The sequence below is a fragment of the Cyprinodon tularosa genome, unplaced genomic scaffold (assembly GCF_016077235.1).
Source record: "Cyprinodon tularosa strain WSP-4 unplaced genomic scaffold, ASM1607723v1 ctg26, whole genome shotgun sequence".
NCBI lineage: Eukaryota > Metazoa > Chordata > Actinopteri > Cyprinodontiformes > Cyprinodontidae > Cyprinodon > Cyprinodon tularosa.
The window spans coordinates 2,319,209-2,346,176 of NW_024038961.1; the positions used below are offsets into that span (position 1 = coordinate 2,319,209).

General features: G+C 35.1%; 1 protein-coding gene across 1 annotated transcript in view; it reads right to left on the reverse strand.

The window, feature by feature from the left end:
- gabbr2 (gamma-aminobutyric acid (GABA) B receptor, 2) overlaps positions 1 to 26,968 on the reverse strand; it is a 271,798-nt gene that overhangs the window by 174,082 nt on the left and 70,748 nt on the right. The window contains exon 2 of the mRNA XM_038288754.1: positions 22,772 to 22,909. Within this exon, the coding sequence (XP_038144682.1) occupies positions 22,772 to 22,909 (138 nt within the window). The remainder of the gene's footprint in view (positions 1 to 22,771; positions 22,910 to 26,968) is intronic.

Consider the following 26,968-nt stretch of genomic DNA (forward strand, 5'->3'; position numbering starts at 1 on the left):
CCCATGTCAATCAGAACTGGGAGTAAAAAATAAAAACTCAATGTTTTTGGGAGAAGACCTTCCTAAGATCTTCCACATACCTTTCATTTCTCCTCTGTCTTTCTTCTATAGTCTGACCATGATTATAGTGCCATACGAGGCTCTGTTGCAAACGTGACTTGGATATAAAAGCCTGTTCCCACACTCAGTGTGCTGGGTGTATATCAGCGACTCATCGCTAAGACACAGGCTTCAAGGTCCCTCAATGTGAAACATGCCATTAGGTTTCTTCCTCTCTTTCACTCTTTCAGGCTTTCTTTGCTTGGGCTCTCAGAGGTGATTGCTGCAGGTCCTCTTCAGTTTCTTCAGTAGATGTTTTTTTTTTTTGGGGGGGGGATGTGCACAAGTTACAAAGGTGGATTTGGTGGCCTACATGCTGTCTTTACCCATCTGTATATTGGATCCAAACATAAGGATTCATTTATTTTGAAGCATAGAATACTGTATGTTGCTCTTGTTTCCTGGAGCCATACAAGATTTTTTACTAACAACAAAAGCTATCTAATCCAATACAAACACAATATTACAATTCATTTTTAATCTAATGAATATAATGTTCCCCAATGACCTTCAGCTGGGCTAAGCTTTGTCAATCAGTTGTGGTGGATGTGAGCCAACTCTCTGAAAGTCCTTCTTGTTTATCCATTGTTCTTTTGCCATAAGGGGAAGCCATGAAACAAAAGTCACCTTGATATAAATTAGACTAAATAAAAGGACTAAAAGCAAGCCAAAGTAAAGGTCTTTGCTTCCTTCAGTGTCTGTTATTTTAATCTCCCCTAATTCCTTTATGCCTTATTTCCAAAGATTCTGATATTTTTATAATTTGTTTGAAAATAATTCCTAACCATAAGCACTTCAGACTGTTGGGAGGTCTTATCTGGTTTATCTGATTATCTGGACTTTAGGTTTTTTTTTTCTTGTTGTTAATATTATGCATCCTATAACTATTGTCAAGGCTTTCTCTAATTATGGGGCAAAGGAACTGTCAGATCAAGAGTTACCATTTTGGTTGTGTCTGACATGTTTTTAAAGAAAGAAATCCATTGTTCATTTGATCACCTGCTGTATGACACACTTTTCCTAAACAAATCCTTTAAATATCATACTTTACGTAGTTATATTGTTCAACAAGTTCAGTTAGATAAAGTGTCTTTGTAGCAATATATATCTGAATTATGATAATAAAATTCAGTTTCAGAAGCATTTTTGGGAGAAATGATTGATTTACTGGGGTTTAGTTGATTATCAGAAAACGTTATTCTGAAAAACAAAAAACTAATCTAGAACATATAATGTCCATAAATAATCTTTAGACAATTTTCCCACTTACATTTAGGAATTCTGTCTATAAGAAGTAAAAAAAAAAAAGAAAAACAGCATTTAATGAGTACATGATGTTTAAAATTGAGTTATAGATTAATCTTAAAAATCATTTTTTAAAAGAGAAAATCTATTTTTAACAACAATTTCACATATTTGACTTTGTAATGTTTTGTTTGTTTTTTTGTTCTTGATTTATTATATCATTTTGTTTTTGAGTATATGGTTGAACAGTAAAGCTCTGTTCATTCTCTCTTAAATTCCTTCTCGATTGGATTGTCGATTTCGTTTATTTTGATATTTCATGTTCAGTTATTTGTTTAAGCTCTCCCTGGCTCTGTCTGTCAAGCTATCCATTAATTTCCGCTAACTAGGTTTTCTCACCTCCACTGTTTCCCTGCTGCGAGTCTACTCATCTGATTCTCATACCAGTAATCACATGCCTTATTATTGTCCTCCCAGTTTAATAAGTCATTTGTCAGATCCTGCATTTCACCTGACTAGGTACTTAGCAGTCGCTCTTTCATGCTCATATTTTCTGCTTGTCTTCTCCCGTTTGAATTTCTGCTCTAAACTTGATGTTTGTATATTTATTTTTGAGTTAAAAGAAAGCAGCTATCCAAAGAATATCGTTTCTGAGATAGAGACTCTGATTATTACAAATGTCCACTTTACATGCTTCTAGTCAAGTGGACAGAATCTCATGGCAGCACATATTTACAGCATTTACATTGTGCACTAATGTCATTATCCAAAATGCTACAGATTAGACAGTGATAAAAGCACATATGAAAAGGAGAATACAAGAAGACGACATCCCAGCTAAAATCTACACTGCAGATTTTACCAATACTGTCGGCATCACAAGATTTTCAAATATTGTACAGCCCTTATGAAAATATAATCTTAATCATGAGTGTGCTTTTTCTCTTTCTTTTTCTAACTGACAGAAATATAATAAAATAAAATATAATCAAGCCGGAAGTAATCTGATGAAAGTAAAATATCCAAACTGGATGAAAAATGGAGGCTAAAGCTTCACTTAGTAAAATAGAAATGTTTGCAGGACAAAAAACAACTTTTTTTTTGTTTAAATTATTCAAATTGTCCAAATTATTTGGATTTTAAAGAGATACAAAAAATTTGAAAAACACACCCCAGAAGAGAAGTAAAATGTGTGCTGGTGAATGATAATTATTTGCTATTTAGACCAAACAATTTTACCATTATTTTATACAGACCATAACTGTATAATTTGCATTGGAAGAAAATATAAATCTGTGTGCTGATGTGGCACTTTGCTACTTTTTTTTTCGAGATTCTTTTAATTTCAGAATTTTCAAAATCGTAATCAAATCATACAAATAGATGTGACAAAACCAACAGGGGCAACTTGTTAAGAAATAAAATATAGACATTTTGCAATCAACTTGAAAAGAGAATTAACATCAAATAACAGATCTGACCTTCTAATATATACCTCTGTAAATTGTGTCAGCAAAGCCCTAATGGGATTAAGACAATGATGTCTCACAAAAGGGGTATTCTCAAGGAGAGCAAATGCAGTACTGGGTAACTGCCTCCTTTCTGCAAGGGTAAATTCTGTGTGAACCTAAGATGCTTTGCAGTCAAGACTAAATAAAAAGACATAATGTTTTAGGGATTGCAAAAATTAAAGGTTGTTTCATTAGTTTCTGGATACTTTTCACAAAAAAGAAAAATAAGAATAAAAAATCAAGTACCAAAATATCTACAGTCAGGCTGATTGAAGAGGCAGAAAATCACAGAGAGTAAATTATGCATTTTCCTGCAACAATAGAAAAGGAAAAGGAACTTGGACGATGTAGGCAACAGAAAGACCACCAAAGTGGGTAGGTTTTAGGTTATGTAGCCCTGCAACTAAAGAAAAATTAATTACAGGGACTCTGAGTCAATCAGCCATGGATTTTCAATTACTCTTCAAATAGTAGCCATGAAGCAGCCTCCCTTGTGAAATATGCTGTTTCACAGCCTGAGAAAACAGCAACCAGACAGGGAATTTATTTCAATGAACTCCCCTCAACACAGGTAGAATTTTTCAGCATTTGACAGCATCTGGTTTTGCTGCAGAGGGTCAGCCCAATGAAAGAAACAAGAAGTGGCCAAGACTGGCTATAGGGGATATACAAAGGCTTATCAGAAATGCAGAAAACCTTCCCTCAGTTTCACTGCCATGCTCCCTCCGTCTTACCTCAGCCCCTCGTCTTTTCTGTCTCTGACTTTTCAATTTCCAGAGACCTGCAGGGGCCAAAAAGCAAGCTCAAAAGAAGGCTGTAAATTTTTAAAATTCCATCTCATGGGATGTGAAAGAGGGATGGTTAGTGTTTGAGTTAGATTGGTAGTCCAACAACAAGAAACATGAAAGACTCTTCAGCATGATGACACCAAAGACTGAATAGCACTAAAACCTTTGCTTTCCGCAAGGCAATGGTCAATGTATACTAGATAAGGCAATACTGGCAGGTGAAAGAAGAAATGAAATGACTTTTTTTCTGCTTTGCTGTAAATTGTTAACCTGCTCTTTTAGCCTTAGAGTGTTCTGTAGAGGTACATCTAGTACCCCTGTGTCAATTTAATATGTAAACCATTACATTTTCTCTTTCTTTCTCTGTCATATATATAGATATATATATATATATATATATAGTTGTGCTTGAAGGTTTAACTAACCTCCCATTAAAGAAAATATGTTTAAACTAGTAATTCAAATAATATAAACTTGAAGAAGTAATAATGAATGCAAATTGAGTAAATGGTAATTAAAAAAAATAAAATCCTGACTTTTAATTTTTGTTAAAAAAAAACAAAAAAAACAAAAAATATATATTTATATATGGATGGATAGATAGATAGAAAGATAGAGATTCTATGTGCTTTAATGAAAACTCCTAATGCGAAAAGGAAACTTTTATCCCCTATAAGCTCTGAATACGTATCTAGAAACATAAGGGATGTATGTTGAAGGTTTACCCCATAATTAAATCAGTTAAGCTGATTATTCCTACTGATCTCTGCTGGTGGGGGAAACGGAAAAATGTCACCACTGAGCAGGAAATCAAAGTTTACCTCTGCAGGATAAACAGCAGTGCTGTTGAAATATCTTTCCAGACCCCATGCTTACTCTGTCAAGATTGCAGCATTTGCAGTCGCTGAAGAAGGCTCTTACAATTTCTTACCTTTTCGGTCATGCTGTCGCTTGAACATGTTTAGAGTTTTAAATGGTAGCTGAGACAAACTTTGGTTTCAGATCTAACAAAGGAAGGGGTAAGGGTCAGAAAAAAACATACTGTGTACACTCTGTCTGTGGCTTGCTTATAGAACAGTACTACCCAAATAGGAAATGATAGAAGATGATAAATCACGGCACAAAACATTTTGGAGAAATACCCAGCTCAGATATAATCAGTTCAAAGCTGGTAAGAGAGAAGTCGCCAACATTCAGCCAAGTTTCTGTCACAAACGGTAAATCCAAATGATGCTACAAGAACAAATAATATACTAATAATAGCTATAGATCTAGCATTTACCAGACTAATATTTGCAGGAGTTTTGGGATCCGCCTCCTCTTAGATCCTGGAAGCCCGAGTTTTGCTTATCCAAACCGTCCCAGTGGAGACGGGGAGACATTGAGCAGTGGGCTTGGAAAACTCAATAGGGTCCAAAAGGTTTCGGAAAACAGCAAATCCAGGAACAAATAAATTTGTTTTTTTTTTTAAAGCAGACACAGAACGCCACAGCGAATCCTTCAGGTTCACCAGTCATCCAATGCAATGTCGGAATCCAGGTATGGAAAAGGGGAGATTGAATCTCCAAAGGAAGGGGAGACAAAGTTTTATGCCCAGCAACATCTGTATTGCTTACAAGTTGACCAGTAGAAAGTTGACATTTGCTGTTACTGTATGCTTAGAAAAAGTAACAAAATACCACATGAAGTTGAAAGTGACAGACGGCAGGACTCCAACACTAGCGCCTAAAACACTAGTGCCTCAAACACTGGCGGAGGCCTCAAACACTAGTGACATCTTGCCTTATTATACAGTACTATAATCATAAACCATATTCTTGGGTTTTTAATCACAGTTTGCATTCATAGTATCAGTGGGAGGTCTTAAAAATCTATTTAAATAAAAAAAGTTTCAAACAGTAATTGGAAAGGAAACAATTTTTCTTTGGCATGTTGAAATATTTCATTTCAACCTGCAGGAGAATGATACTTGCAACAACTGACAGAAAGTCTGAATGCAGGGCTGAGAAACTGTCATTAGTGCCGCCTCTGTCTTTAAAGGAACTTGCTCCATTTGGAAATCTCAGAGTTAAGGTACACATCAATATTCTATTGGAAATACAAGTAGAGTTTGTAACAATCTTGGTTCTGTTTTTTTTCTCTAAGTTTTCAGTTTCAAGTTCATCCAGGTTTTTCCTTGTTTTCTAGCCTTGCTGTTTCTGGATTCATTTAAGGTTCTTAGGTTTTTATTTTTCTGTCCTCTGTTGCCCCCTTGTGTTTTCCTTTCCCTTGGCTTCCTCATCAGCTCTACTCACACCTGCTCCTTATCAGCTTGTTAGTCCTTCCTTTGCTCAGTCAGCCATAAATACACTCCCTCTGCAGTTCCTCGTCTTACTTCAGCCTACCCTGGCTCCTCATGATTGTTTCCCCTGATGTCTCCATGGTCCTGGTTTGTGTTTAATTCTTATGTCGGTTTTTTGGATTCCTGTTTTGATTTACATTTTTAATTTGGATTTTTTTTTATTACTGTTTGGCTGCCTGTCATCCTTAATTAAACCCTCAAAGATCTCACCCCTACCTCTCAGTTTCTGCTTTTGGGTCCTCACAAAAACCTTAAAACCAAACCCTGACAGAATTAAACACAAACCAGGACCATGGAGACATCAGGGGAAACAATCATGAGGAGCCAGGGTAGGCTGAAGTAAGACAAGGAACCAGTAAAGAGGGACATCAGAGGGAGTGTATTTATGGCTGACTGAACAAAGGAAGGACTAACGAGCTGATAAGGAGCAGGTGTGAGTAGAGCTGACGAGGAAGCCAAGAAAAAAGAAAACACAAGAGGGCAACAGAGGAATTGACAAAGAAAAACCTAAGAAACTTAAATTAATCCAGACACACCACTAAGTATAGAAAACAAGGAAAAACCTGGATGAACTTGAAACTGAAAACTTAGAGAAAAACAACAGAACCAAGATTGTTACAGAATTAGTTGCATCAGGTAATGATGTCTGCAATAGCCACAGATTGCTATTGTTTAGAAGGTTAAAGCTTTATTTTTTTGCTGTTTTACTACAGCTGCTCTCTTCCTCTCAAAGGATGATATATTTATAATAAATGATTGCCCACATCAAGATGACTGAAAGCAAATTTTACTTTCACTTACTCAAATTGTACATCTTAAAAAAAATGTATACAATTTTGAATAGGTAGTCCTTCGAGACAAAAAACAAACAAACAAAAAAAAAACCCAGAGAGAATGCCAAAAAAATTTAGGTTGCGTCACTAATATCTTATTTCACTACTGTTAATGCTTTAATATGTATTTCTTTGTTTTAAAAAAAAATATTGCATATATATATATATATATATATATATATATATATATATATATATATATATATATATATATATATATATATATATAATGGTAAAATGTCTTAAAACTGAATTTGATCTGAGTTTTTCTGACATGTTATTTTCATGTTATTGTGATCTTCATAGAAGGAAAAAGTTCTGGTTACTCTGTCTCTTGTTTGAAATTGGTCTTTTAGGAATTTTACTCACCAAAATATTGACTGGTGTTGCAATGTATACTAATGACACCACAGGAAATGTCAGGATTATTATCGGTTGTGAGCTCAATGGTGTTTGGTTACCTTCTTATTTTCTTCAGTATTAATGTATCCATATAGCGTGGGTGTGGGTGAAAAAAAGGAAAAAGTGCCAGTGGTTACTTTCAATTATGCCCTCTTTCATATTTAATGGTGTTTATCAGAGTGAAAGGTCAGCAGTGCTGTGTTAGTGTGTTTTTCCTAATGCTGTGGGAGGCACCTGGCATCCTGCTGCTTAGCCTGTTCTTTCTCTTTAGAAATGCACAGCGTTACGCCACAGGGAGCAGTGACCCCCATGGTGCTAACCTATTGAGCGGTAAATATCAGGTAACGCGGCCAAAAAAATCCCACTTCTTACATCTTCCTTCACAACCTTTTACAGAGTAGCCAGAGATTAACAATTTAAGTACCCAATTTATTTTTAGCTCAGCATTGTCAGAATAGGATTGCTCAGGTTCTATATTAATGCATGGAAGTTAGGCATTCATGCTGCACGGCTAACTTTTCTTGGCCTTAATTATTACTTAGGGGCATGTTTAGTATTGCCAACTGTTTTAATACATTATTTTCCGCTTATCTGGTTAGAGTAGACACAACTACTTTGAGATCTACTTAAAAGGAGAGCATACTTTTAAGTGATTAATTAATATGAAATAAAGTAAAAAGTAATACTATTTCAAGGTCACCAAAAATGAACCTCCTTGTCACAATTTTGCACTTTTTGGATTTGTTTAAGTTTTTTCTTTTTGAGTTTTTGTGTTTCATTTCCATGTTGCTGTGTTTTCTGGTAGTATTTGTTCTATGTATTTCTTATTTACCCTCTGTTGCCTTCTTGTGTCAGTCTCCTTCCCCTAGTTCCCTTCTAGATTCTTCTGTCCACACCTTCTCCCAATAAGTTCATTACTGCAGTGTTTGTTCTGTTTACTCCAACTTTTCAGTCACTGTTTGCTCGTTCCTCCTAATTTCTTGCCCCTCATGTGTATTTTCTATGACGACTCCTGGATTTTGGTTTTCTGTAATTTGTTTCTGGACTCTATCTTCTGTCTCCTAAAAATCCTGCATTAAATCTACTACAATCCACCTCAGCAATTGTATGTAACTGACTAAACTTTGCAACTGAAGAGCACTCAAGAAATCGATTGAACTTCATAGAAATGGATGATTAGATGTGAAATTATGTGAATGCACATTGTTTTTTGAAACAGTTGACTTAAAAATAATTATTTTATTATCTCTCTATAATGTTGTAGATCATTTGTCAATATATTCAATGATCACTCACAAGTGATTCTAATTTCACTGCAAAGCTTTAGTACTTCAAACCTTTAGTACTTCATAATAACTTAATGAGATCCCACATAATCAGAAAAAGCTTTATTGCGGAATAGTAGTTTTAATTTACTAGGAATTTGTTTTGTTTATCAGGTGCTAATCACAGATCATTGGTTACAACCCTCTCATCTAACATAGAGCTACTAAACAGAGAAAGATCCTCACAATAACAAGTTAATCTCTAATTTTTGTGTTTTTGACTGGTGGTGAAACCTTTCCATCAGATCTCTTTCAGTCACCCTTTAACCACTAGACAACTGTCTAAACTACACTTGTATTCTGAAATGGTGTGAAGAAAGAGCATAATTATTGATGCATCCCATCCTAGCAATGGACTTGTTTCTCTCATCCCATCTTGCAGGCATCACGACAACCAGCATATTTTACAAGCTTAGGCAAAGCTTCTTCACCGAGGCTGTGACCCTGTTGAAATTGTCCTCTAAGCACAAAGCATAAGTACATTCATTTTAGCTGTGCTTCGGTACTCTTTGGTCAGTAAATCTCATTTCAGCACAGACTAAACTTATTCGTGGTACAGATTGCAGCTTTGACAAATAATTGATTAAAATATTTAGTCTTATATTTCGTAGCATTTTTAACAATAACAAAACCCCGAAGGTAATGAGGTGGAGTTAAAACAAACATATTTCATTCTGTAAAATATCAGTTGATAGATTGCAGATGGATTAGAACTAAAAGCATTAAAATACAGCTGATAGAAGGGATACAAAAAAATAGTAGCTCAAAGAAGACAAAATGACAGGAAACAGCATTTGCATCTGAATATACAAATATTTATCGCACTCTCTTAATCAAAAAAATGTATTTTTGTGCCACAGAGATGTTAGTAAATTTAAAAGATGGTACAGTGTTAGAATCCATCTACCTATGTAGGCAGTGGGTGTGTGTGCACATGAAGGAGTGTTTTGTTTGTTTTTCAAAATGATCAGACCATATGTGCATTCACTGCTAGGCGTTTAAGAACATCCTGCCCCACTTTTTCATTTTTTTTCTGCCAGCATTTGGAGTTCAGTAGTCGTTGGATAAATGCATGTGTTGAAACGTGTATGTGTTTTATACTTATGCATCATTAGCAATGTCTCTCTCATTGTCTGGCCATTACAGACAATCAAATCTCAAAGTATATGTGCCTGTATGTTCTAGTCTATACAAAAAAAAAATGTTTGTGTATGCTGGTAGAAATGAAGAGAAAATTTCAAGGACAGACGAATTCCACTTACTTCTAATGAGCTAGCTGTGCTGCTTTTTCTGCTCTGTCTCTTAGGTCCTCCTGCCAGCTCACCACTAAAAGGTTTGAATTAAAATTTCAAACAAGGCTGTGCCATGCTTCTCAGGCATCTATATATAACACATATCATATAATCTCTTTCTGCTAAGGTTTTGGGTTTCCTACCACTGCTCAGAATGTTCAAACATTTTACCAGTCAACAAATTATAAATAACACTAACAAGTGATACCATTGTTCAAAGTATTAAGAAGGCGGATGTGTCACTGGAAGAGTTCAACCCATTATTAAATGTCTGTTATATAAACCAATTCACAGATTAAGACTGATCCCCACCTCAGATGAAGTTTTTTGTAGGCTGGCTCAAATTTTAAAAAGCCTTTCAGTTTGATGGCAAGTATCACCATTTAAGGTTGCACACGGTACTCCTGTCCTGTCGATCCTATCACAGTGGTCCCTCCAAGGGAACTTGTCTGCATCAGCAGTTTTTTTGCAATACTCAAAGTTTTCTTAATATTAATATATGTAATAGACCAGGGATAAACATATATATAAAGGTTTTACACAACAGTACTACAGTAAATAAACAAAGATAAGCCAACAAACTGATCTACAGAAATCAACTAAAATAGCAACAAGTAGAAAACATAAACCCAAGGATCATAACAGAATGAGGTACCACTGCTTCTACCAGGATCCTCTGTGCAGTAGCCAGGATCCATAGATGCTGACACTGTACCATTACAATCTGACAATGCTAGTTTTGTTCATGGTCAAAACAGTTAACTGTTAGACTCTTAAAGCATCGCCTTGCCTTCTATAAATATTCCCTTAATATATATCCTAACTTGTTTTACTGGAGTAAATACAGTGCATTTCAACTTTCAAATATATATATTTTTTAGGTTTTAAAAACAATTGCAATTTATTAAATACTGACCTAAACTTTATGTGACTGCTAATGAGGGAAGGGTAACTACTGACCTGAAATATATCAGAGGAGATTCATTTAATGTTGCCAGAACATAGTTAAAGATTTTTTTGTATTATAACTTGTCTTACTGGATGTCATTTGTAGCCAGAGGTGAAAAAGAGAAGCCTTTTATGACTACAACAGTGATGATTGAGAAATAGTATTCCACTTATTATCATTCGGAATTAGATTTTTTTCATAATGGATGCCCACACAAAGCGAAAGTAAAAACAGGAAGACAGAAGTGAAAGCCAAGGAGTTAATGAAAACGACAAAGTAGGTTATTTGGGTCCTTTTAAAAGACACTTTTTTAGTCTGAAGACGGACCAAACTGGACGTTTATTTAGGAAGACTGAGTTATGACTTTTTTTTTGCCATTAAGAGATTAAATTTGTCTCTAAAGCCTTCAAATCAATGTACATTATTTTTTATTGTTGAAGATTAAATCAATACATTTTAGGTGTAATTTCAGAGTGTAAAGCTTATCTTTCAATTTAGTTTTACTATGTGCTGTCTGTCAGGTTTGAATGATCCAAAAATACTAATCAATCTACTATGAAATTATTTAATAACATCAATGCACAGGACTACTGTACATGAGGGATGGGTGAAAGAAGTAGACAAAGAGGAACAATAGTAAATCAAAAGCACTTTCTAATAATAAGAGTCTCTCTTTCCATATCCTCTCTCGTCTTTTAAGCTTGTCCTCATCTTCTCCCTCTCTTCCTTTTTCCTCCTCTGGCTGCCTCTGAATGGCAGATGATGCTTCAGATATTAGTGAGCTGTGTCAGACAGTTAAACTGCCCTTCATCGATCCTCTACGCTTCAATCTTTCCAAGCAGCCGTTATGGTTTTAATGGCCTGTAATGGAGCCTGGCCTTCTTTGATGTCCAATTGCACAGCAAGCCCTTGTTTTTGATAGAGTTTCAAAGGATCCTCCAAACAGCGGCCTTAGAGCAGCACATTTCCCACTCAAATTCACGGTTCAATGAGGGATCTAGTGCCAAGGTTCTAAAATCTCCCCACATTAGAAAAAAAATCAAAAGGAAAGTTAAATGGCGTACAAAGGTGTTTTTGATTTTTTTTTTACCGACTTCCTCGATGTTTTTTGACTAACCTGGTTTTAAACATCATTTAACAGTTTAGAAACAGACAAAAAACAATGTTATTGTCAATATATACAATTTTATAATGCAGCTATCGAAACCAATGAACCAATTTAAAGCGTTTTAGTTATTTCTGTCAATTCCTGAAACAGAAAGAAAGAATATGTAACTTGTAATCTGCCATTTTCAAAGAATATTTTCAAGATCTTCAGTAGATTTTTATTCAGTTGAAGCATAATAGATAAATTAATCTCTTACATTATTTAATTCTACCCAACAACAAAAACAACACAAAACATTTTCCTCACAACTCAAACTGCCTGCCTTTGAAAGTCTTTAGGATTATGTTATTTGTTGGTTTCAAGAAAACAAGACAAGATTTTAAACAATTTTCATCCTTTTAATATTTCTATTTTCAACTGTATTTTAGATGCACTGATTTATAGAATAATTATACTGTATTATTGTAAGGTCTCCTTTACTGTAGTGATTTAACGGTGCAAGCCACAGATTAACAGAAAAATATGGTAAAAAAAATAATTATTTCAATCAACTAGAAAAGAATTCTGAGTGCACAGACCTCCCCCAAGTATCTTAATTTAGGATAATACTTGAATTTGTTGCCATTTTTTTTTTCTTTGACGTTGCGAAAAATATAGACTTGATCTGTGGTTTTGTAACTTTGTTATTTTTCAAGCTTCCTATCAAGAAGTCAAAGTAATCAACAAAAAAAATACTTCCTTTATTTTATTATTTTTATTTATTAAATATCCTAGTGTTTAAATATTGTGAGATCTCATGCATAACATCTGTTCACCAACTCTTTTGCCCTATTCACAAAAGTGGCTTTAAATTACATAGAGTAATAATGCACAATTCATCTTAAGAGGAGACTCTAAACAGGAGTTTGGTTTCACTTTTAAAAGGTTATTTTACCCTTAATCTTATAAACAATTGTGTGCAAATCCTAATACTATTAACCTAAACGGATGTTTACAAAAAAACTATATTTAATGGTCACTATTCTTAATGTAAGTCAGTATTTTTCTCATTATAGGAGATATTCTTTTGACTGGCTCTTAAAAAAAACTATTCTGCAATTAAATTATTGATTCTGGTCTTTGAAACTTGAAGGGAAACCTGCACTCACATAAAAGATCTTAGACTTAGAATTTTGAGATTGCTATAAATACAGTACTTTGTATTTAACACATTTTTTATTTATTAAAAGCTTTAGCTTCATCTCAGAGTTTAAATTAGTCCTTTGCTTTGTTGTGTTATGGGACTATGACCTAAATAAATACTAATCAAAGCAGGAAAACCCTTTAAACAGGAAAAGGGTAAACGGAAAAGATGGAACATCAATGTAAGGGAGTATCAGAGTCTACACTGGGTGACTTTTGCTTAAATGCTCATTGAAAACAAGCAAAAAAAAAAAAGCATTTAATGAGTTATTTCCATTGTTGATGTTGACCAGGAGGTCCCTCCAACATTATCATCCAATTACACACTTTTCCCCTATCTCTCACCCTTCTTCTGAAAACCTATATACAACGATACTCAAAGCCAAGGGTGGAAATCAGCATGTACTCATGTTGTATTCCTTTTGAATTTTTCCTCATGGTGTGGAAGGAATCTGTAAGGGTTAAGCAGCTGTTTTATAGTCATTGTTTCCACTTTAATAGGAAGAGCTAAAGCAGCAAGAGATTCTCTGAAAGCTCTTGTTTTTATTAGTGCCTCTGAAGTAGAGTGTTTATTCAATATGTGATTCTAACAGTTGCCACACGTTAACGGGCTGCATTCAACAAATGTTGGTAATTAGCAAATGACTGTGTTTCCTGTCAGATTGCGTGCATTCAGAACTGTGAATCGGCACAACAGCATGCGTGAACTCTCCCACTACGCACTGGTGCATTCTACAAGTGTCGAGGCATTCATGACAAAAATAAAAACTGTTTCTATGATGCAGAGTAAAACATATAATTGGTATATTTTTCATCTGTTTATCCCACGGGGTCTCAAGACTTAAATTAACGCAGATACAAAATCTGTCTTTTTTTAACTTCCATATTTGTAACACTAATGACAACAAAGTTTGATATTTAGGTTCAGCTTTAACACAGTGTTTCATCAAAATATACTTACAAAGTGCTTACTCAAAAGAAAAGGACGCTGGTCTCTTCCTCCCATAGGTGTTATAAATAAACTTTAAGAAACTGAAAAATGTGGCTTAATTAGCAGGTTTAAGAAAACAGATTTATCCCAAAGTTACAATCACATAGAAGGGAGAAGGAGTCAGCAATTAATCCTCAAAGGAGACCTGTACAGGGGTCAGCAAAAACCCAAGAAGCAATAAAGAAAATATGAGGATAGATGGTTTGTCATCAAACCTTCAGAGAATAGCTCAGCAAGAAGTCAACTGCAATCTTTCTAATTTTCACTTGGACACCACAGTACAACAAAACAGTGCTACTAGGCGGTACAGAATAAGAGACAGTGCAGACTAACGTCAGCAAAAACGCAAAAAAACATTTATGCTGCAGAACTATGTTGACCATTGGTTCCAAGGATTTCTATCTGCTCTTTTGTAGCAGTTCACTGAAAATGCAGATGTAAACACAGCTGTTAAGTGTGATAGTCATAAACAATACGCATCTTGCCACAAATGGCATCATATACCTCTAAGGTACTAAAGCACCAAAGGAAAAAAAAGTCTCCTAACAGTGTGCTACAAATCTAAAACCGTAACATCGATGACTTTACTCCAAACTGTAAGGGTGTCATTGTGACAACAGGCAGTATCATATTTGATTAGTAGAGGACTGCAATAGTTAACAGACAAACTGAGAAGTGGTTGCACAATTTTACCAGTTTTAAGTAAAATGTTATCTTCTTAAAAAAATACAGTATTTGAACAATTATGAATTACGCTTTGATACAACAATTAAAAAGTTCAGGTCAATAGTTTTTTTTTTCTTTTTTTTTTATTGTGGTTTATCTACTATTACTATGTTTTAAGAAGCCCAAATCATGTTGTCAAGGTTTCGTACTGTAAGCTTCTTCATTAATTTTAACATTAAGTTTTTCCATGTAACACAATAAATTCACAAATAACAATAAATACATCATGTGGAAAGTCTGGAGAATTCTGGCAAGACTGAAAAAGAATTGTTCACTATGAGAAATCTGCCTCCTCTATGTGGTTATTTTTGAGATGCTGGAAGAAACGTCATGTTTCAACTCTGTAGGCATCATTTTAGGACCTTTTTTCATAAAGATAAACAGGGAGAGAACAGTGTATACTCTGAAAACGTCACAAACATACAAGGGAAGAAAAAGGCTCATGCACAAACTCTTGATGTAAGACTACTTACAATCTCTAATAATTCCACAGACTGCACAGAAATTGGAACAAAGCCAAGATTTAAGCCCAGCAAAGTCTTTCCGTGAGCTAATGTCAACTTCCAAGTTTTCCAGAGCAAAAAAACGAAAAATATCATAGCTGTGAAACAGGTCTTTCATATTGACCTTGCTTCTTCTGGCATAATTACTATTAACTATCAGAAAATATAATTTTGTTTAGTTTTTTGCCTGTTTATTAAATGCAACCATTTAGACTGAAAAGGCACAGGATTTATCTTTCTGTTTTGTATGTAATTTACTGTATATATACATAGAATAAAAGCCCTGGAAGAGGTCCCACTGCTTATTGTGAGAAATGGAACACAACTACCCATTTACAGAGCATTCTTCAAAGGAGTCTTCAGGCTCTGCTGCAAAAGAAGTCAAGTTGAGTTGTCATGCCGGAAAAAGGCCACAATCTTGCTTAAATAACCATAGTTTAAAACTCATATATATGTATGTATAGGGACTAATTATTTTTGTTTCCCTTTAAGTTTGGCATGAAACTGAAATAATGCTCAGACTATCTGCTCACACAGAGATTTCCTACTAAACTTTGGAAATGATGAAATATTGATACGGTACACATGAGGATTTGACATAAGTGAGGTAGAATACTGCAGTGCTAGGCATTACATGTTTTATTGAAGCATCCAACACTCAAGCTGAGTGAGAAAGAAAATTTGGGAAAAAAAAGACCATCAAGATAACAGAGGTTTAAAAACCCAGAAAACTGCAATAGGCCAGCAGGGATACAGCTCTTCGGTCCCTAAACTGCCTGCTTTAATGAAGCATCAACAATCAATGCAGGCAGCACATAGACAAAATGAGGGCCATAAACAGGTATAAATTGGCTCTATGTCCATATTTGGTCCATATTACATTTAAAGAGTGTATTCAAATTTACCTTCTTAAAAATATCAGTTGTTTCAAAAGATAATTGAACCTGAGGTCCTGTTTTTTTTTTCAGGATTCATTCTGAAACAGTCTGGTCTCATAGGGCAAAAGTAAAGAGCTAGCTCCTGAAAGGTGGAGGAATTAAGGCTATTGGCTGACCAACGACACCAGGTTGCTTCAAACTGACAAAGAGATCAGTGATGCTCTGGTCACGATCTGCGATAATATAATCCAGTACACAGTCCACTGATTTCAAAAGCATGTCCTGGTGTTCTCAGGCATGCACACAAGCACATGGGGCACAACTTTAGTTGCTGAAATTAAATGACATAAAATCAGACTTTCCTGTTGTTGTCAGGAGGGGTTCTATGGAACAGACCCAACAAGCAAACATGCAGGCCGAGGCAGTTCAGTGAATAGTTATGACATTTATTAAACAGAAGCATGACTTAATATGGCATGAAAAAGCAATGTCTACCCATGAGGAGTGAATCAAATGGACCCCTTTAAATAGAATCTGGCAAAGGAGAAAATAAAGAAGTAATACATTAAAAACAAATAAAAATACTTGACATAGTGACACAGATGAAGCAAAGAATGATCAGAGCTAAATGAAGCAAGCCAGGTTTAAAAAAAAACCCTGAATAGATATAATAAACAAGAATACTGAAAAAAAGACTGAAAACCAAAACCAAACATTTTGACGATGGATGGATGGATGGATGGATGGATGGATGGATGGATGGATGGATGGATGGATGGATGGATGGATGGATGGATGGATGGATGGATATGTGAGCTATATGTGAAAATGTTTTGAAATCATATTGATGTCATTGTTTTACCTGATCAAAATGTCAATGTTATGGGCTGTGTACACTTTTAAGAGATACTGAACATTATGGTATACCCACATAACACTGCTAAATATGTAAATATTTGAACTCCCACAACATTCCACTGGAAACCATGTTCTTTTTAATCCTTTTATGAACTACTGTCTGATGGCAATTTAGACTGAGTTGTGAAGTTATGTGCTGGCTCGGGGTTATTAATTCAATAATAAAAAGTGTCCAGGATCATGATTACAATGTCAAAGAAATTACTATAATATGTTATGATAGACAATTCTGAAAAAAATGAATGAATGAATGATTAGATGTATTACACAGTGATCAGAATGTTTTACTTGAACTTAGAAATGGAGATTAAGCGATAATTCAACCTAGAAGGCCCCTGATGAGCCTAACCTGGAACACCTGCTGAAAAGTTTGTCGTTCATGTTTCATGTTGTTACATTGGATGGCCCAACGTTCTGATACAATCAAACTGCTCACACTGTACGTCCAAAAACCACACATCGGACTCAGCACCGAGAGATGGCCCATACAGTAGCTCTGGTTTAACAGCAGGATTTGCCCATGACCACCTCATGAGGGCCGACTGAATTTCAAACATTTTTGATTTTCTACTAACCCTACTGTATGATTCCTCATCGTGAGAGGCTTATCGTCCCTCATTACCCACTGTATACTACATTGTACATGGTATGGCCAGCTTTATTCATGAGGCTCATGACGACTTACATCATACTGTCTTCTGCTGGGACCCAAATTATTTATTTTCCTTTATTTCTATAAAATCTTTTTAATTGCTTATTTTATCCATGTGAGTCTCTCCAAGTTGAAATGTATATTGTGACATATGTAAGAAAAATTGCAACATATTTGGCAATTAAGAAAATTCTTCAAAAAAATTTTTTTATACATTTTTACTTTCAGTTAATTTTTCAGTTTTATGCTTTAGTTTTGATTTTATTTCTTAATAACTGTTTTCCGTTTTAAGTGATAAACTACTTTTGCTAACCCTAAATGTCAGTCTCAATTATAGTTTTTAGACAAGTCAAGGATTATCTTTAGATTCATTGGTAATTAAGCACATCATATTTTAGGTATTAATCACAATACTTAGCTAAATTTTAAAGGTTGTTCATTGTAGATGTCATGCCTTCGCCTGAGGTTTGTGCCTAGGTTAACTGAACTTTTCAGATGACTGAGCTTTCAGAGACAATTTAGACATAATAGAACAGATACATAATTTTCCTTAATTGGATTAATGATTTAAAGTCTCACCATGATTCCTATGGATGAAACATGGCTTGCTTGTGTATCAGGCTTTAATTATGCCATTATCCATAGTCCCTTTTTCTGTTTAGTAGATAACTAACTATATTCTTTTTAATAATCATATTTTTATAATAATCTTTCTTTGGATGTACATATTTTCCGAGAAACTACTTTACTGCCAATTATGCCATTTTTTTAACAACTAAATGAAAATATAAAATTGTATTTGCTTCTAGAGCTGAATGTGAACATTGCATCAGGACGATATGCAGTGTGAGCTTCTTGTAGGTTAGCCTTTAAAATAAGACTTTCCTGGACACTACCACTGGATTAACCTTTTCTATGACTTTTGTTGTTGTTTTGTTTGAGGTTCAAATGGTAGCTATGCACCACAATTTAAGGAATCTGCCTTCTAATAATCTATTATTATTTATTTATTTATTTTTGCAAAATGGTTTTACCGCAGAATAATCTAGGTGGTGAATGATCAAATTTAAAACCTGGCCCAAATTGCAGAGTGCAGGATTAAAAACTTGCTCTCATCTCACCCCTCCACCATATGGCTCCGACAGCATAATATTTTTTGCTAAAGCAACCTTTTTTTTCTTTTTGTCTGCTTAAAGGGCATCAATCTAGTTTGAAGCTATTGTAGAATCTTCATACACTGCATCTTTTGTGAAAGTAGAAATTGTGAGTGTACCCGAACTAAAAATTTTTTTGCAGATTTTCCAAATAATCTACTATGAATTTAAAGAATGCATTTAATTCCTGAAATACAAAGGAATTGAGGATGTGTAAGATTCACTCATTGATAAATCAGATATTGTTGATAATATAATTTAATCAGTCTTACCTTAGATATGCAAAGGATGTCATTACAAGGCTATAATGTGATTCCTTCACTCCAATCATGCAGACTTTTTGCCCTGGTTCTTTGATGGCTGTGTTAACAGGACAAGTCAAATGGAATCCTCATGAAATCTGATCTCTGAGGAACCCCTACCTGCCCCACAAACACAAGCAGCAGCGCTGTGTAAGAAAGTGTTAACCGGCCTCCTCTAGGATGCACCTATCTTGGCCGTACCATGCCTGCACTGTAAACACATGCCAACTTTCTGGCCCTTTCAGCAGCTTATCTGCTTATGACCATGAATTGTTTTTTTTTTTATTTCATAAAAAGAAAATAAACAATTGATGGCAAATGAAGGGAGAGGCTGAGCAAGCCCCCTATGTGATCTAAAGGCATGGCTGCTAATTCAAATGATTAACCTGTGAATGCATATTTTGATTTACCTAAAGAAAAGAAAAAAACGGCACAAGTATTGGCCAAAAATGTATAATATCTTTTGTTTTCAAACACTTTTTGTGGAATCTGCTGCAGTAACTCCCAAAGCTAGGGCTTTACAGACCTAATATATCCAATAACAAATTGAACCTCTAAGTCTTCGAGTCTCCATAACTTCCTAACTGACTGCTATGAGTGTTCGCTGTCTTCTTGTTTTTATTAGTTTATTTGGGAAAGATACCTCTGAGAGGTGCAGTAGCACGTTTATGCTTTAAAGAACACACATTTTAGGGCTATTTTTTTCTCCAGAGCACTTTATCTGTTCAGCTCTTCTAAGCTATCAATACAACTACTGACACCAACAAATTAGTGGCAGCTTTTCCCAAACTTCACACTATGTTGACGCCTCAGCACTTCACCAAGTAATTTGTGGCTGGCAAGATTAAACTGACCTTTACCTTATAAGTTAAATGATCTTTTCACTTTTAACAGAGTAGGCATATGAGCAATATTTTTGCTTTGTTATTATTTTTTTATAACAATTTCATGTGTAAATTGTAAAGCAGGGCATAGTAAAATGCGCAAAAGACAAGTCATTTAATATGAAGCAGCAAAGATCCTACAGTAGATCAGGAAGAAGAATCCCACTGCAACATAAATGTTTTTGAAAATAGAATGGCCACACAAGAGCAGGATTCATTTGCAAGAGCAATCAAGACTGTGGTCTACCAGCTCTGAAAGGACCCAGGATACAGACTGGGCAAAGAGGTCCTAAAATAGTCATATCTATAAAAGGGGGTAGGTAAAGCATACATTGAATGGGATTACAAAGTGAATTGAATAGTGTACATAAATATCTGGGCAGAAACTCCTGGAATCAAACGGGGAAACGCCACCAAGAATGGTTAAGAACTAGATTTAGAAATTAGGTGGTTTACTAACTGGGCATTGGGGATGAATGAAAGAGTTTCATTAAGGTACATACAAGAAGAAGCAACCTCGAGAAATACCAAAAACTCAAAGAGGAAATTGAAGAACACTTGTAACATAGCTGTGAGCCGAGCCATTCTATGTGGACTTATCAAGAAAAAAATGAAGACCCTGGTACAAAAATCCCCAACTTCTATCTCATGTATGACTTCCCTCTTAACACCTGCACAGGAAAGCAGCCATAGAGCAATATAAAAAGCAGCAGATTCCTGGTAACAGCAAGCAGAAGGAACGTAAAACATCCAGTGACATTCAGTTCAAAATGCAGTCTCCTCAAGAATGCCCCCTCTTTAAAGCACAAGCTTCCTCTCTCCTTATCTATGCCTGATAACCTTTGGAAGGTTCACAACAAATGAAATGTTTCTGTGAAAGGAGGCGGTCTCCCTCTGTGGTGCATGCAGAGCAGATTCCCAGACAGAGAGCTGCAACTCAAGTGGTCAGAGAGTAAAAGGTTTTAATTTTCTCAATCTGCAGTTGTGATGCCATGCAGAACTAATAGCATCAAATGTCAACATCAGCAGCTGGTGTAAATGATTTGTAAAATATAAATGTAGATAATTATAGCAACAGATCCAAGTTCTTACACTTGCTATTTCATACAAGTGCCAAAACATCCTTCCTGCCAGTTTTAAAATATGGGCAGTGTATAAAACAGCATTTGGGAGGAGACAGAATTATGATGAAATATCAAGACAGGATTTTAAATCACTGATAAATTCAGAGATAGTTGTAGCTCACCAATCAGTTTCTTATCAAGCTTTTTTATGGCAACTTTAAGTTTGCACAATAATGCAGGACCCAAGCACTCTGCTAATTTGGAATGGATACTTGAAGTACAGTATCATAATGCTTCATGCTATCTTGTTCAAATCATCTCAAGCTGGTTTCTCAAAAATGACCATTATTGCTGTATGAGATTTCAATCCACAACTAGAGAACCTTTAGGATGTGACAGAATAGGAGATTTACATCATAGATATGCAGCTGGCATACTGCAACTGCAGCTGTGCGATTCTCTCCTCTCTCCTTAATACGGACCAAAATTGCAGATGAATGATTTTAACACCTTGCTGAATCTATGCCACAAAACACTTCTGTATGCAGGGAAGCACAACCACGTACTAAAACATTAGGTGTATTTCATAATTTCTTATAACTAAATTTCTAGTACATATATATATGACAGACGTTTAAAAAAAAAATCTCCACTTAGAAAAAAAATAGAGTTGCTCATAAAAGACTGCAAACTAAGAACAAAGAAGTATTCGTATCAGTTTCCTAAATCAGCAATGTAGAAGGATGTTAAACAACTATGCAGACACTGAAAAAAAATAAGAACCAATACACAAGTGTATAAAAAGATGCACAGTGGAGCAAACACACACAGACCCCGCCATACAAACACAAACACAAGATTGTATTTCCAATTATACTAATTTTATATTGCCTGACATTGATTTCAATAACTGCATTTATGACTTATATTCCTAAACTTAACATAATTTGATTAATTCCATACCTCTAAAACTGTCATGGTTTTGGTTCTGTTCAAGTTTTATCTCTGAGTTTTTATTTGGCCTATTTCCATTTTTGTGTTCTAGTTATTTCTGATTGTATTTGAGTTCTTAGATATTTCTTGTTTGCCCTCTTGTGTTCTGCTTTTCCTTGGCTCTGTTCTTGCCTCTGTTCACACCTGCTCCCGATCTCCTTATTAGCCTCATTACTGTAGCCTGGTCTTTATTTTATTTATCCCTTGTAGTGAGTATTCCTGGTTTTAGTTTTTTTGCGCATTTATGTTTTTTGGATTTTTGCTTCTGTATATATATATATATATATATATATGATCCTAAATACTATGCATTTAGACACATCAACACCCAAACATACACACAAGTTTGTATTTCTATCCGTATTTAGAGTCTACATTGACTTACAATAATTTTAGTTACTGCATTTAAGCCTAACCCTGACATTTACCATAACCCTAACCATTATCAGTATATTCCTAACCATAACCATAACCCTAGGCTAAGAAAATGGGGATCTGCCACATTAGGAGCAGCCTTTGGTCCCCAAAAGGCCTGTTGGTCCTCAGAGCGTTAGCAAAAACAGTCCTAAATAGGTAACATATATAAGAACACACACACACACCAGTGATAACATGTACAATATTTCTCTACCTGAACCAGATTCCAGCCTTCCAAAGACTCTGCAATGATGGACGTCACAGAAGGGCAGACACCTCCGAAGATCATCAGGTGTTTTGGACCATAGCATATGGCGTCAAAGAAAGCCCTCAGCCCTTTGGCATTGTCGCACTGCAGACACCGACAGATATGGGGGAGAGCAGGGGGGTGAAGGGTGTTAGAGGACACAAAGACAGAAGAAATAGAAGATTTTGATTAGACTCTATAGTAACGACATTCAACCAAGCTTAATAAATCAAGCCAGCTTCAAATACAAGTCACAGGTTCTGCCACAAGCAGAAGGACAAAATAAACAAATCACTTTAAAATGCTGGTGCTGAAGCATGATGTACTTAATTTCAAAAGCACATAACTTTGCAACACAGAAGAATGTAGTAGTATAGATAATTGCATTCATACAGCAGGCAAATGAATATTTTTGCTCCTATCTTTTTTCCTAATTCTGAATTTGTCACCTAAGAAACAATCAGATATCTATCCAGCGGTTTTGAATGTATCTGCAGTGTTCTCCAGGTACATTCTAACACTTTTTCCTGGCTCCAGTAGCAGTGCATCTAAAGGTTCATGACAAATGGCTTGGTCAATTTGGATGTCAAGTGACATATTGGACCACGATCCATTAAAATACTTGGTGTGAGGGATTACTGTCGAGTCAATGAGTCAATGCAATCAGCTGGTTTTCCTTAGATAAACCAATCCTACGGAATGATCTGGTTGAAATGTCTCTGTAAAGTGCCTTGATATGACATGTGCTGTTACAGTATATTAATAAAATGAACTATATTGAATTAAAATACAGTACAGCAACTTGACAATGAAATGGGACTTTTTGCATTGAATGACTGCAAAAAAAATGTACGTTTTGAGTGTAAAAATCAATGCTTGTCTATCATTATCTGATTATAATAATGATAAAAAACCTGGAGTTTAGAAGACACCCTTGCTCTTCTCTTCAAACTGACTGTTAAGGTTCTCCTTAATTGAAATAACAGCCCCTCATGGAATGTGTGAAGAGAAATGTAAACAGAGACAAGAGAAGGGTGTTACAGTTGTCATCTTTCCTCCCCATAGCAGGCAAAGCTGACATGAAATGAAATATCAGCAAAAGAAAACTTCCCAGCTAGGTCATTGGTTTTCATCGTACCCCAGTCCAGAAACCAAACACAAACTCAGTACTCTGTAAACAATGCAAATGTTTTGAGAGCATAAAATGAAACGCATACAATATACACCTTTTTAGTTAGAAAAATATTTCATCATATATTGATGGATAGAAACCTCCATTTTAATACTGGCTAAATGGATAGAGAATTAAGATGCACAGATATGTATTGACAGAACACTTTCTAGATTTCATCAGGAGTCAGTTTAATTTGTTTTCATAAAAAAAATGTTAGTTGAACTGAAAAATTGTAAACAACTGAATTACTATGGCATCTTGCCAGAGTTGTTTGTAACATAAAGAGAAAACAATTTTGTAAACTGTATTTCTTTACAAATTGCTCTGTTAAAAAAGTACAACACAGGACTAAAAAACAAAGGTTGCTGAGTTCCAGCAATTTGATTTGGAATACTCTGTCAATGTCAGAAAAAAAGATCTTCATTTGACTTCTCATGAACCCCTTATGGTGCTGCCACACCTTGACAATTTAGCCAGAATCTTGACAGAAACGCTGGGATACGCTGAACTTTCTATGTTTTTTTTTGTTTTTTTTTTTTTGTTTTTTCAGTTTTGGGAATATAAATAGAGTATTCATAACGGGTCCAGCACTTCTTTCTAACAAAAGCCTAACTTATGCCTACCCCACAGCAGTCTAATGCCCATGAAAAGTCTGTTACTGCTAGCACCTCTGCTAAGAGTGTTACACAAGTGTAATGTAATATATATTTAGCTTTTAGGTACAAAAAGGTACATTTTATTTTCAATTATCAAAATCTAAAATAATCTTCAGATACAGCTTTGTTACTGGTGATAAATGTGGTGCATAAAAAAATCTGAAGTCATATAAAGAGCCATTGCTGTTACTGCATCCACAATGAGAGACTTTAAGCACTTCTGCATGTATTTGTTACCATGTGGGGACACTGTAATGCCAGTTTCTCAGAAAAAAAGCTACACTGTGGGGACTTACAGGTCATTTTGGGGACCAGTCAACTGGTCACAATGAGAATTTTTTTTTCTTTAGTCACGGGTTACTGTAGATTTAGGACTTAAGTGTAAAATGAGTTTATTAGGTTTATTAGGATTAGGTTTAGGATTGTGTTGGTAATGGATAGTGTTAGGGTAAGGGTCATTTAGTTAGGCCATAGAAATGAACACAAAGTCAATAAAAGTCAATGACAAGTCCCCACAATGATAGTATGACACAACGTGTGTGTGTGATCTAAAACATCATGTAAAACAATCTAACTCACAGGCTCTAAATTCAATCCCCCACTCTGTTTTTGCTCTACAGCATGCAACCATTTCATGTTACTATGACAACCAGAGAAAGAAGGGTATGAGAGGAGAAAAACATCAGAGGAGAAATGTAAAAAGATATTTGCTACTGATTGGGACATAATTGTTTACTAACTGTTATAGCTGTGATTTTAAGTCATCCACAGTTAAACGTAATATACCTATCAACATTAAACACTTTCATGCTTCAATTTTTCAAAAGACCGTATAATTCAGTAGGTGTTTATAAATAAATGCCAGATGGTGTGACAAAGAAGTATTTTTTTTTTTACTTTGATAGCTACAAGTCAACTGCATAAAAACTAAAAACAAAAGCCCTACTTCTTGTCTATGGGAAAGGCAGTGCACATGGGTGTATGTAAGTAGAATTTGTTATACTTTGAAAGTATCTGAAAGGATCTGATTCAATAAAAAAAGAATTAAAAAAATCAACTGGGTAAATACGACCGGCTTTTTGTGGATATCCAAAACATCGGATATTGAAAAACTGCTATAAATTTCTCTTTACCTTTATTTCTGTCTTTCTTATGCTCCTAAATCTTTATTGTATTTACATTATGATCATATTAAATGGAATCTGCAAAGAGTTGTATTCAAATGTGTTGGATAACACAAATACAAACACGTGCAACAATTAATTCCTAAAAATCAAGTTTTTATAGGTCAACTGTGGAACAAATTCCAAACAAAATAAATTGAGGTGTTTAGCTGACAGAATGTTTACTTTTCAGGGATATAAAAACCTTTGCATGATATTGAAAGATCATTCATTTGGTTCGTGAATAACTTTTTTGAGTTCTGTAGGTTACTTATCTGCTTTGCAAAGTAAGGTAATACCTTAAAGTGGAGATCGAAGGTTTTTAGTTTAAATCCAGAGCTTAATGAACTGTATATCCAACCAGGTTTTGTTGGTATTATATTCAGCTTTATATACGCAAAAATTTAAATTTTGTTGTTTCACACATTCACAGTTTTGTGAAGTGAACATATCTTTTGATAATTGTACATGTTTAGGCATGCTTTTCCCTTGTGAATTCCAGCAAAGCAAAGCATGGAGTAGTGCTGGTCAAAAATAGACTTGATTGCAGATGTGCCTCAGGTGAAACGAGAGAGAGAAGATGAGATTAGACACAGTGGGTAGTCCTTATCGTGGCCACACAGCTGAATGAAACAGTAGGCTATTAAAGAAGATATCCCATTAGCACATGCTTATTCTTCATTTTTCACCAGCTGGCTGGGAAAAAAAGGTGGGTTGGTATTGAAGGATTGTGACTCAATTGGTTACCATGCAACAAAGAAGAAGTGTGGGCAGCTAAACTTGTCAAAGTGAACACAATAAGGCTCAGTGATGTAGGCTTAAGCCAATTTACTTACATGGTAACAATGGAATGTAGGTGGGAATTTTTATGCTATTACATTTTTTTTTACTGACTCCACAATGAATCTAAACATTTTCTATTTTTATATAAAATGCAGTAGAGAATGACTTAAAATAAGAAAAATTATTTCGTACCATTAATGTCCAACCATCTTAACAACCACTGCCTTTTTTTTAGCAACTAGCTTTACAAAGTTCTTCACTTATATGGTTCCCATTTCTTTCATTCATCTCTTTCTATATTTGGGCGGCAAACTTGCACACAAGCACACAATCTGTTGTGACTGCTCATAAAGCCTTGACCGCTGTGTTGTCATGCCAACGGTGTGAC